Source organism: Leptopilina heterotoma, unplaced genomic scaffold (assembly GCF_015476425.1).
Source record: "Leptopilina heterotoma isolate Lh14 unplaced genomic scaffold, ASM1547642v1 Lhet_174, whole genome shotgun sequence".
In the NCBI taxonomy this organism is placed as follows: Eukaryota; Metazoa; Arthropoda; class Insecta; order Hymenoptera; family Figitidae; genus Leptopilina; species Leptopilina heterotoma.
The window spans coordinates 104,329-117,082 of NW_025110890.1; the positions used below are offsets into that span (position 1 = coordinate 104,329).

Sequence of the window (12,754 nt, forward strand, 5' to 3'; positions counted from 1 at the left end):
ATTAATTTAATAATAATTATTATAATTTATAGGTAATAATTATTATAATTTATAATAATAATATTAATAATAATTATTATTACTATTTAATGATATGTGACGCGTTCCAAAGAAGGTGGTACCTAAACGAACGAAATTATAGGTTATGTTTTGTGTTAGATTTATAATTATAAATAATTAGAATTACTGTTCGATAATAAAAAACCTACTTATTGTAATTATATAATTCACATATATCGTTTAAGAAAAGATTACTAGCATTTTCTATAAAAGTGAAAAACAAAATTTGCTATATAATTATATTCGGTTTTTCTTTTTACAAAAAAATTGTTTTTTGATAAGTAAAAAACTTTATAAAAATTACAATTATAAATGTGCATATATAATTGCATACTTGAAGGTCACGCGAAGCCTTTCAGCATGCAATGTATTTTATTGGATGCGAAATTAAAGTTATTTTACGATTCGAGGATAAAATTTAAAGAAAAAAATATAATATTAAAATTTAATAAAAAAAGTACTTATAGATAAAAAGTTTTTTTGACTAAAGAAAAATTTACATAGCAATCAAATTATAAGAATTCAAAGAAATATAATAAATATTAAATAAATGAATAAATATATAAATATACATAATAAATAAATGAAAATAAATGAAAATAAATGAAAATAAATATAATTAATAAATATATTACATGATAAATTTAACAAAATACATTTATTAAAGTTAAAATTTTCTATTTTTTAAATTTATACTTTCTCAAGTGGTCAGAATTAAAAAAAAACAATTAGAAGGAACTAATTGGAGTAATAAAATTCTAGTGTAAAGATAAAATTAAAAAAGTGAGGATAAAGTGTTTCCTTTTTTTCAAAAAAAAAGGAAACAAAACAAGTTGATAAGACTTGTTAATAAGGTGAAAGCAATTAATGTACGTGTAATGTTATAATAAAGTACGCATGATGAGAGGGACTTGAAGATCATTTTACAATTATAACGAGAAGGTAAAGCCGTGCAACGCAAAACCGGTTGTCCCCGTCAGATCTCATTTTCATTATAACATAACTGAGTTTCGTTCGAGTATCGTGGGTGTCGTAACTTCAGTTAACCGGTAGAGATACACGGCAAAACGTAACTTTTGATATTGGCAAAAAATAAAATGAAAAAAATTAGCGCAAACCTTGACCTTGACATGTGAAAATGTGAAATTTAAAAAAATAATAAATTTAGTGCCAAGAAAATTACAATTTTTTTAAATTAATATTAAAAAATGTATATAAATAATAAATATAAAATAAACACTAAATAATGACTTTAAAAAAAAATATAAAAAAATTAATATAAAAAAATAATAACTAAATAATAAATATATAATAATAAATACTAATTAATAAATAAAAATACTAAATAAACAACAAAATAATTAGTAATTTTTATTGCCCCAAAAATACCAAAAAAAAATAATTAATTTTAAATTTATCAAAAATTGATATTATCAAAAATCTTATAAGACGTAAAAGATTAACTAACTAATATTAAATAATTAATATATAATATAATTAATAATAATAAAAATAAAGAATAATAACTACTAATATTATTTTATACAGAAAAACTTCTTTTTGCATTTTACATTATTACGTCTAATAACATTATTTTTTGTATGTTATAATATAAAATGCAAAAGAAAAAAACATTTCTGATAAAACAAAATAAAGGAAACAATAAACGAATAGAAAACTATGAATGAACGAATGACGAAATTCTCATTTATATTGTTAAATAACGAGTGTTTTTCTTTTAAAAAATTAACGCAGTCGATAAGATACATTTGTAGTGGAAAAAAAGCAAAGAAATATGCTAAAGAATGACGTGACCGAAAAAATAAAAAAAAAGATTCTTTTCGACGATCGTGAAAACTACTTGATTTTTTGTCCAACATTCGTGAATAGAGAAGCACTTACGTGATTGTGCGGTTAATTATTGTTCAAAAGTGCTGACGGGCATATTCTTCACGTAAAGATGCAATTTTATTGTTTGGGCGCTTCGCTCTAATAATTTCAATTATATAAGATTTTGACAAAAAAGAAAAAAAAAGTCAATTTTCTCGTGAAGGTGAAAAAAATTACCACGTATTGAAAAATATTCAAAAAATGTTTTTTTTATTGTTAACTTAAAAAATCAATTTTTTGCTCTTTTATCACGCGAGGAATAATTATTTAAACATTAATTAATTAAAAATAGATTATTTTTTAGCCATATTTAATAGAATCTAGTGTTCACAATTACCCCATAGTTAATGATATGCCCGTATTTTTTATTACCTGGTATTCACTTTTACCCCATTTGCAGTTTTGCCCGGTGTAAATTTAACCCTATTCGTTATTACCCCGGTTTTTAGTTTTACCTATAGAGAATATTATTTTCTTTAAAAAAAAAGAAGACATTCTTTTTTCAATATTCAAAAGTACCAGAAATAAAATTTTGAAATATAAATCATATTCCGCGATGTAAATGTTTGTAATCCTAATTCAAAATAACAAAAGTTTATAATATAAAATCTGAAATTAAAAAAATATGTGAATCTTGTACACAGTGTTTGACTATAAACACTGACAGAATTGTGTAAATATTCTTGTTTATATCTATATACAGAGTTGTTGTTTACATAAATGTTTGCTCAGTTCGAAATGTATAATGGGACAAATGTGTGTGTACTATTGAGGAAGTCATTGATTAGAGAATTTAAGTCACGTGAAAAACGGGAGAAGAAATAAAATTTGTATTAATGTGTGTTGTAGTGATTTTTTCGAAAAATCAAGGTGAAGAAAAGAAAATGATAATTGATTGTGCCCCGTGGCGCAATTGCGCAAAAAAATCAAGCTCATGGTGTAAGAGCGCAAAATACTCCCGGGACTCGTACAAAGATCTTGAGATTGAGCTCACAACAAATGGCACCTGGAGGAAGATACCAATCGATTACATGTGAGTCGATTCTCAATTCACGATGTAAATACACGTATACTGTGCTTTGAAATCTACCAATAATATAACTGGGTCACGATCTTTAGTTTTTTTTACTTTTTTTTTGTTATAAAATCAACCCTTTTTTTTAACTTCTACAGAATTTTACTATCCGAGTCCTATACGTATGGGCAAATTTTTTTAAAGGATTGGTTCGTAAATGTAAATATTAATTTAACTATGTATAAGTATATAGGAAAATAAGTATTTTGATTTAAATATCCAACTTAGAAATTTGACTAAAAATTGAAAAAAAACACTAACTTGTCTTTGGAGAGAAAAATACCTGACCGTGGAAAAGAAAACTTGAATTGCCTTGAATTTTTTCGCGCTTAGAAAAAGGCATGTGATTTGATAATAAAAAGACTAAGTGGTGTTAAAAATAAACTCAAACCAGAAATGGAAATTTAAAAGTAGTTTCTTTAAACTGCAAAATGGGGAGTTGAATTTTCTTCTTGTCAATTTATTACGATTTATCTTTATATATAAAAACACTTTTTCACTGCAGCACATTTGCCAAACTTGCACCAAATGACGATCGATATACATATGGAAATCATATTGATGAAATAGCAACACTTTCTTTCTTCTTTCTCTTCTGCTTTTGATTACTTGCCTCTGGATCCATGACTCCACTCCTGCTGGTGATTTGACTCCTAGAAAAGAAATTATTATTATTAATATTACCATTTATATTATTATTAATAATACTATTATTCATAATATTATTAATAATAATAATTTATTAATAATATTATTAATAACAATATTATGAATTATATTATTATTAATATCATTACATTAAATTCTGAAAATGAAAAAAAGTTTCTTAAAATTAAGTAAGTAGGTTATATGTAATAACGACTCGACGCAAAACCAAAAAAATATCTATAGATTGCGCGCATGCACGTCAGAGGTCGTTCGTACTTACGAAAATTTATCTTTTGTTAATTATAATCCCCCCCCCCTCTAAATTTATTAGACTCTATAGACAATTAATGCATCTAAACACATTATATATTAAAAGTATGTCTTTAATATATAAAACTACCTCTTTAATTATTCAATACGGTCAATTCTGACATATTAGCTTCATATCCGTAGGGTTAAAATTGAATTACACGATTAGAGTGGTTTTCCACGGGTATTGTGTAAAAAAAAGAGAGTGATTCCCAGTGCGCTCACTGAATTATTCCAACTTTTCTCGATTTTCGAACAATTGTGATTGGAAATTGGATTCTTCTTTCTCTCTCTCTGTTCTTCTTTCCGTTACTTCAATTTCAATTACCCACTTACCGAACGGATACAACTTCTTTACCACGACTTGGGATACAATCGATAATTATTTTTAAACTGGGGGGGCCTATAGACGAGGGAGTGAGAAAGAGAAACTTTAGTATTTATAGCATTGCTGATCGATCAGCAAAACGAACCCGGTCAACTCTTCAGGGTCTAAGACCCAAAGGGATTTTGTCTAGATTTCCATTAATGAAAATGGAAATTCATTGTTAATGAGGATATGATAAGATTATTTTAACATACACATGAAATATTATTCCAGACTTTTACTTTCGATGACAAATATTTTTAAACTTATATTTTTGAAATTTTATTTACATTTTTTAATTTACTTAATATGTTCATGTTTCTCGATGTCCTCTTGATTTTATTATCCAACTCTAGTATAAGTTTTTTTAATGTATTTTTTAATAAAAAAAATTTTTCCAAATATAAAAAAATTTGTTTAAATTTTAAAATACTTTTTCAATAAAAAGAAATTCAGTACATAAAGTCTACTATATGAAGGGAACAGGGGGAAATTGATAATTATAACAAATTGCGTGAAAGTGAAATATTTCATTACCATGAAGTATTAAAATTCTAATTTAATTTTTATCGTCGTGAATAAATATAATGTGTGAAAAGCAATCAATCATAGTTTTTCATAATTATTTTCGTCTTTCTTCACACGTGAAGTAAAAATAATACTAAAATTAAAATATCTTTTTATATTTAGCTCTCTAATTAAATGAATTGATCTAAATATTGATTATAAAATATTCAGTATTGAATTATTATAATTATAAATAACTTAAAACAGAATTTAACAAATTTTTTAGGTTAAGTTTCGCCTGGCGCAAAAGTTAAGTAGAGCGGCAAATGGCACGAATTTTCAAAAATCAAAAATGTGAAGATCGATTAAAAATTGATAGAGTGATTTGTGTTATTGGCATGGCATGAAAAATATGAATTAATCAGACAAGTGGAATTTAAAATTAAATTTATTTTTCAACGAGTATTGATTAAATGTATTTTCAATAAATGTAATAAATATAAGTAAATAAAAAATTCCATATAAACAAGAAATGATAAATAATTGCAAAAAATGTTATATTGTGTTAATTGAAATCTAAACGAGGCTAATTTTCAATTAGAGTCGCTTCGTTAGTGAAAGGCACTTTTCTTTTGAATTTCAAGAGATATCGAGAGGGTTTGTATCGTGAACAACTTGGAAGCAGCTTTGTTACAAATAAATGAGAAAATTCTCCCTCTTTTCTGCCCTTCCTCAGTCACTATCGCTCTCTCTCTCTCTCTCTCTTTTTTTTTTTTTGCTGGTTCATTGTACTTGCATCCGCACTTTATACTGTCAGCCTTTTTTTCGTGTTCGGACACACGTAGTTTTTATGTATATCGAGGGACGCTCTAGATTAAAAAAGTAGGACGAATCCTCGAAAGCGCAATTCTTTCCCTATACTAATGTAACTCTTCCACACTATCAAACTTCTTCTTTTTCTCTTTTTCAACCTTTCAATCCGGGTAAATCCTCTTTACTTAAAAAGGTTTTTTTTTCACAACTTTTACTAACTCTCGAGGTGTAAATGTTTCGGAGCTAAAACTCCAAGGACAAAAAATTGTTAAAATCTGTTAAGCCTTTTGGATTAAAGTTAAAACATCGCGAATGAAAAAATTTTTTTTCATTCATTTTTTTTTCTGACAAAATAATATTTTTTTATCGTTTTCTTTGTCATAAAAAAATATAATTCGTATTTGAAAAAGGAGCTTGGAATTTGAAAAAAAAATATATTTTTTCATTGTGGCTAAAATTGTGGAAATTCACTTCATTGAGCAAAAGAATCTCAATTTCATTTTAACTTTATAGAATTTAATCAATTTCACGCTACGTTAAAATGTATATTCAATTTTATTTCTAAACGAAAATCGTTTCACAATTTTTTGAATATTTTTGCAAATTTTAAGCGAAAAATAAACATTTATATTCCGTGTTGTCGATTCTTGGCTTATATTGAAAATATCTAAAAATTCATATAATTTCATAATTTGTTATCTTAAGAATAGTTATAAATTATAATAATATTCTCTATTATTTTTATTAAATAAAATATTAAATACTATTTTTATGAAAAAAAATTTTCAATTATATTATTGAGAACGAAGCAAAAAATTTTTTAGAAAAAACTGAATTGGTTCATAAATAAGAAATGAGTAAACGTATATAAAAAGTTTATTTTTATTAAATGTATAAAATATTTTTATTCATTTTAATGAAAAAAGGAATTACGCCCGAAAGCGTGCACTTTTGTGTATATATGTGTGCGTAAAAAATGTCATAAAACGTAACCTCTAGTCTGATAAGAAGCAAAACTTCCGGTTATTCAAATAAAAAATTTTTTTGAAATATTATTATATCTTCTCTTTGAAAAATTCTAACATAAAAGTTTATTAAAATAAAATTTTTTCCGTTAAAATATTATTTTAAATTCAAATCACGGAGACATGTTTTTTAAATAATTTATTTGAATTCTATTAATAATTATGAGAATCGCACAATAAACAAGCGGAAACAATATTACCGAAGTATTATATTATCTAACAATTCTATTCACAAATGTATATATAAATTTACGTTTCAGAGAAAATGTAATCAAGATTTCATCAATAAATAAATTAGAAATAGAATAAACAATCTACTGGTAAAAAATTACAATGTAATTTAATTTTCAATACTTATTGAAAAAAAAGATTGTTAAAAATTTTAAAGAAAATTTTATTGAAATTGAGACGTATTTTCTCTAATGTATTTTATTTTTTTGTCTATAATTTTTGTCCATAAACAAGCAAAAACAAGAAAAATATAAACCTTTCAAACTCGTATTTCTTAAGTTAATAATAAAAGAATATATACGACTCCTTTTTCAGAGAGCAAATGCTTCTTATGTTATATATATTTTTTTCTCGTTTCTTTTATCAACCCCTAATTCCCTTTAACCAGTAAACGACTCTCCTGGCCTTCTTATCGTACTTAGGGAGATTAAAAACTCGTGAAGCTTCCTTCAGTGCCGAGTATCAAAATAAGAAAAAAAGAAAGAAGGACCAACTTTCAGATGGAAACTTTTGTCATCGGATTTCTTTGCTTACATGCCTCAAGGCAGAGTAGGAACACACAAAAATTTATATGTATATAAAAATTGTAGTTTCCACTTACTCTATGTGTATAAGTAGCGCAGTATATATTGCATTTAATACAAAAACTGTCGCACAAAAAGTTTTTTTCCCTAAAACTTTTATATCCGAATAGATGTGAAACTTTTCACTGTATATATTCTTTTATTGTTAGAATTCATCTCTCGTGCTTCAAGTTACACGAAAAGTGCTTAAATATTTATAAAGTATATGACAAAAAGAGAATAAATTACAATTTCACAATGAGAGAGGTTAGGTTTTTACGTTACTTATAAAACAAAAAAAGACAATTTTTTTAAATGGATAATTGTAAATGTGGCATTTTGAATTTTTATAATCTAAATCTAGATTTAAAAAATTCAAAATGATAAGTAATGAATTGATGAAAAAAAATAAGTTTTCAAAAAATACTATAATAAATGGTGTTGAAGGTAACCTTAAACCAGAAAAGTGTTTTTAAACTTACATGTACTGCAAAATGGAGCGTTGAATTTTCTTCTTGTCAAAATATTACGATTTATCTTTATTAAAAACCAATTTTTCACTGCAGCACATTTGCCAAACTTGCACCAAATGACGTTCGATATACATATCGAAATCATACTGATGAAGTAGCAACACTTTCTTCTTCTTCCTCTTCTGCTTTTAATTACTTGCCCTTAGATCCATGACTCCTTCCAGTATGTGATAATTAGTCTCCTTGAAAAATAAATATTATATTACAGTCTAAAAATCAAGTAAACAGATTAATTAATAACGAAGCGTCCCATTTTTTCCCAGAGAGGATTTTTTTAAACTCAAGACAAAATTTTATAATAAGACAATAAAATTAATCTTATGACATTATAATAATGAAAGTAGTGATAATTTTAAGTAGGTTCGAATTCACACTCAAAATTTGATCCGCGACAGGTATTAGAATGAAGAAGAAAAAAAATGAAGTCGACATTTTATACTTTCCATTCATAAAACTCGTTGCGCTCGTTTAATTATCACGACGAATGACTATTAAAATGTCTCTCGGTGAAAATTTTTCCTATATAACCCAGGATTCAAGGATGAGAAAAATTACCACACACATTTCTCAAAGATAATTAGACAGGAATAATTTGTCACTTTGACAAAAACCACTCATATATCTGAAAATAATTTCTCCCTCATTTTCTCAACAAGGTTTCTTCATTTTTTCTCTCTCTCAATTCACTTTTTATATGCACAAAATTAAAAAGTAATCTTTGTTCTTGGATTTAGATTAAATTTAATTAAATTTGCTTTATACTTTTAAACATGAACTGTAAATTATTTCAAAATTATTTTTTTTATACTGTTAGTCATTTTTTTAAAATTGTTATAAATTATTTCATATTTTATAACAAATATAAATAACTTATTTTGCAGGAAAGTTAAAATTGATTGAAAATTACTGAGTGCTCAAAAAGTTGACCTTATTAAAAATCAATCAACCTTTTTGGGAAATAAATTGAAATGGTAGTTTTACTTTAAAGTTAATGAATAAACTAAAAATGATTTTTAGATAATTATTAAGCAAACTTTTGTTATAATTAAAATAAATATTTAATTAAAATTTTATCAAGTTAATTAAAATGAATATTTTAGCAAAATGTATTAAAAGTTTTAAAATAAATATTTTATCGAAAATTATCAATTTAAATTTAATAATTTATTAATTGTTACTTATTGAAATTTCCAATAATTAGTAATTATTGTAATGTTTAAATTTATTTAATTTTTTTACTATTTGCATTACAATAGTTATAAATTCAATGTTTCGTTATCGATTTTAAATATTACAATATACGTGAGCAATTTTCAAATAATTAATTATTAACTTTAATTAAACCACAAAATTACGTCCAATAAAAAGTAAAATGCAAAAAAGCAAAGAAAAAAAATGAAAAATTCACAAAGTTTGTTCATGTATATTTAATTATCCATTAAACTACATCGCATTCGTGTAAACAAAACAATTTTTTTTCAATTTTCCACACTAGAAAGCAATGTAACTTGGATATTTTATCAGCTTCACTAAAATACGTGAAATTTTCTTTTTTAACCAGAAAAAGGTTTACAGTATGCGAGGGAAATAAAATATTACAAATATATCTGTAAAAACGAAAAGAATGACCTACTTCTTGTGAATGTCTAAAAAATGAATATTAAATAAAATTTTTCAATAATTATTTCTGTAAATAATATAAATAAAATTCTTCACTTTTCATAACCCAGATAATAAATGTAAAAAGAAGAAATGAATAAATGTAAAAACCAAGTAAAATAATAGTGAAAGAAAATACCGTTAATTTTTTCCATTGAATTTTTTTTTGCGCAATAAAAAAAATGTTGTAATGATCTTTGAAAGAATGGGTCTCGTGTGTTATTTGTAGGTTGCTCGGAGTTCCACGGAAGCTAGGATATCGTGTACGTTACGAAGAGGGAACAAATTTGCGATGCCGCGAAGATCCGGACACTGAAGATTCGGACGACAGGTTGGCATTCGGAACATGAATCGTTGAGTAAAATTCTTATTGGCAATTCTTTTTTTTATTTCAAAATTGTCCCCTTTATTTCCTTTTTTATTTAATTTTATTAATTTTTAATTAATTTTATTTGCTATAAAATTATTGACATTATAATTTAATAAGTATAAATATACTATTTTTACCTTTTTAAATAGCGATGTTATATGGCACAATGACAACGCAAAAATGCATTACATTTTAGGTTAGCTTAGTAATAAAGGCGCGAACACTACGAACACCAGGGATGGGTAACTAAATTTCCAAGAATACTTTATCGGCTTAAGTTGCGTTCACAGGGAATAAAATATTTTTTCAACAAATAACAAACGAAAATTAATGAAACAAAACATAAACCCTAGTTCGTTTTAAAGAATATTTTTTCAAAATAATTACACAGAAATTCAAAGAAAATGAAATTAAAAAAATGGAATATTTCCTCAAGTTTGGGTAAACTTTTTTTTCAAAATAATTATACAAATTGAATGACAAATTTTAATCAGTGGTTATAATTTTCAGAACCAGGGAAACATTATCGAAAATGTATTCATGACGAGAAAATTTATGTTCTTGTTAACCGGAATAATTTACAAATTGAAACTCGAGTTCCAAATTTATTTTCTATTATATATCCTGAATTTCAATTTTCAACGATTATTATTACCTGCTAATCGAAGCGAGTCCCTTGTTTCCAATTCATCGTCAACACAAATACACACACACTGCCTCGTGATGTAAACAGAAGTCCCGTGCAGTCTTTGTTTTGCGGTTCTTCCTGGAAAATTTACAGCATCAAACGATTATAAACATATTTTACATTTAAGAACGATATCAACTGAATGGGAAAAAGGAAATATTTACTAATGAATCGTAATTGTTACTTATTGTATTATTAAATTAATATTAAATTATTATTAAATTAATTATCCAATAAATTTTATAAATAGAATTATATAAATGTGACGCAATCACAAGAAACGTACCTAAAAAGCAAACGAATTGTAGGTTATGTTTGTGTTATATTATTGATATTATTGTAAAATAGTTTTTATTGAATACTTTGAATTTAAAAAGACTTGAACATTAATAATTTGTAATAATAATTGATTTTCTTTCTGTATTTTTCCTCTAAAAATTATAAACATAACCTCAAATTTTTTTGCTTCTTAGGTATCAACTAGTAAATAAAATAAATCCGTATAAAAGCCTCGTAAAATATACTTCAGCAACAAAGTAATTAAACGGACGTTAAAAATTTCATGAATAATTAAATATATTTATTGTGAAATATAAATAATAAAGTGAATAATATAAAATTATTAATAACGAAAAAAACAACAAATTTTAAATAAAAATAAAAAAAACGCTTTCAAGTTAAATAGAGAGAAAAGAATTTTAAAAAATGAGAAAAAGTAGAAAATTCAAAACAAACAATAAATACGGAAAACAAAAGCACCCTAAATGAGAAGAAAAATAAAAAATTACCAGCGCAGAATTTCATCTAACATGTTCATTAGTTTAATGAGAAATATGGTACAAGGAAAACTCGAAATATCATATAATTAAATTGAAGTGTAGGTAAACAAATCCTCTCTGTCCCCCGCTTCCCCTTCCAAGTGTTTCGAACAGCGTAATTAAGTAATTGTTGATTGATAATAATTGAAGTCTTCAACAAGTGGAATATACATATAACTTTATCATCTCATTCAATTCGACTAAAGTTACCCCCGGAGTTTTAACCTTCTCGAAACTCATCTAATATTCATCATCCTTTCTTGTTTCTTTTTCTTAAATTTATCTTATTAAAATCTATGATTTGAAAATTGAGTTTTCAAATTGAATTCGAAATATTACACTCGAGAAAATATTGATTTATTCTCTATTATTATTTATTCAAAAATTACTGTTTTTTCTAATAAAATAAATATTTAGATATGTTTTCCAATGGTAGGAAATAAAAAATGTTTTTCAAGTAAAAATAAAACATTTTTTAACATTGTTTTTCATTTCGTTTTGCTAATCGACAGAGAGAAATATTATCGAAATACATTAAATAAGGTCGTATTAATTATTAATTAAATATAATGCATGTCAGTAATTTAATTAGCGATGTCTATTTTAATTAAATTTTGTACTTTACTTTTTTTTAATGGTGGGGGGTGAACAGAAGTGGGAGAAAAATATTCCCTTTGTCGGATTAAATTGCCATGACCTGATTTCATTATTTTTTTTGCAAACAAATATATATTTCCTTTTCTTTTACAATCACAGATACAACAGTTTTTCTCAGAGAGGATATATAGTTATATATAAGTTAAGGTCAATTGCATCAAAGGATTTCAAAGTTAAATTGCATCGTTTTATCACTCTCTTTTTTTTATCTTCTTTTATACATTTTTCACATGATTTCAAAACCCTCAAAGTACGCGCTTGCTAATCACTGAAAAAGTTTACCACTCATTAACTGCGATAAATTAGGTATTAATTAAAATGCAAAATTAATTAGTACCGTGCTTGAGAAAGATGGGAAATTGAAAAAAAAAATTTATTTCATTTTTGTTTTGATCTAATCATAGATTTTAAAAATTCCGAATGGTGAGTAATAATTTGATGATAAAAAGGAGGCTTTTAAGTATAGTATAAGTGGTGTTAAAAATAGCCTTAAACTATAAAAGTTTTTTTAGCCTAAAACCAAAAGTAGCCTTTTTAAACT

The 12,754-nt window shown here is 25.1% G+C and overlaps 1 protein-coding gene across 1 annotated transcript; it reads left to right on the top strand.

Annotated features, from left to right (window-relative positions):
* The first annotated feature begins 1,635 nt into the window (after positions 1 to 1,635).
* Positions 1,636 to 10,885, top strand: LOC122499762. Its single transcript, XM_043608262.1, has 4 exons — positions 1,636 to 2,113; positions 2,351 to 2,983; positions 9,910 to 10,011; positions 10,561 to 10,885. Exons 2-4 carry the CDS (start codon positions 2,787 to 2,789, stop codon positions 10,592 to 10,594), a joined length of 333 nt encoding a protein of 110 aa, XP_043464197.1. The 5' UTR covers positions 1,636 to 2,113; positions 2,351 to 2,786; the 3' UTR covers positions 10,595 to 10,885.
* The last annotated feature ends 1,869 nt before the right edge of the window (positions 10,886 to 12,754 follow it).

Excerpts from the sequence above, each read along its gene's own strand:
- LOC122499762 (XM_043608262.1), top strand. The coding sequence starts at position 2,787 with ATGTGTGTTGTAGTGATTTTTTCGAAAAATCAAGGTGAAGAAAAGAAA. Across the intron at positions 2,984-9,909 it reads AAGATACCAATCGATTACAT|GTTGCTCGGAGTTCCACGGA; the intron begins GTGAGTCGATTC and ends TGTTATTTGTAG. Across the intron at positions 10,012-10,560 it reads ACTGAAGATTCGGACGACAG|AACCAGGGAAACATTATCGA; the intron begins GTTGGCATTCGG and ends TATAATTTTCAG.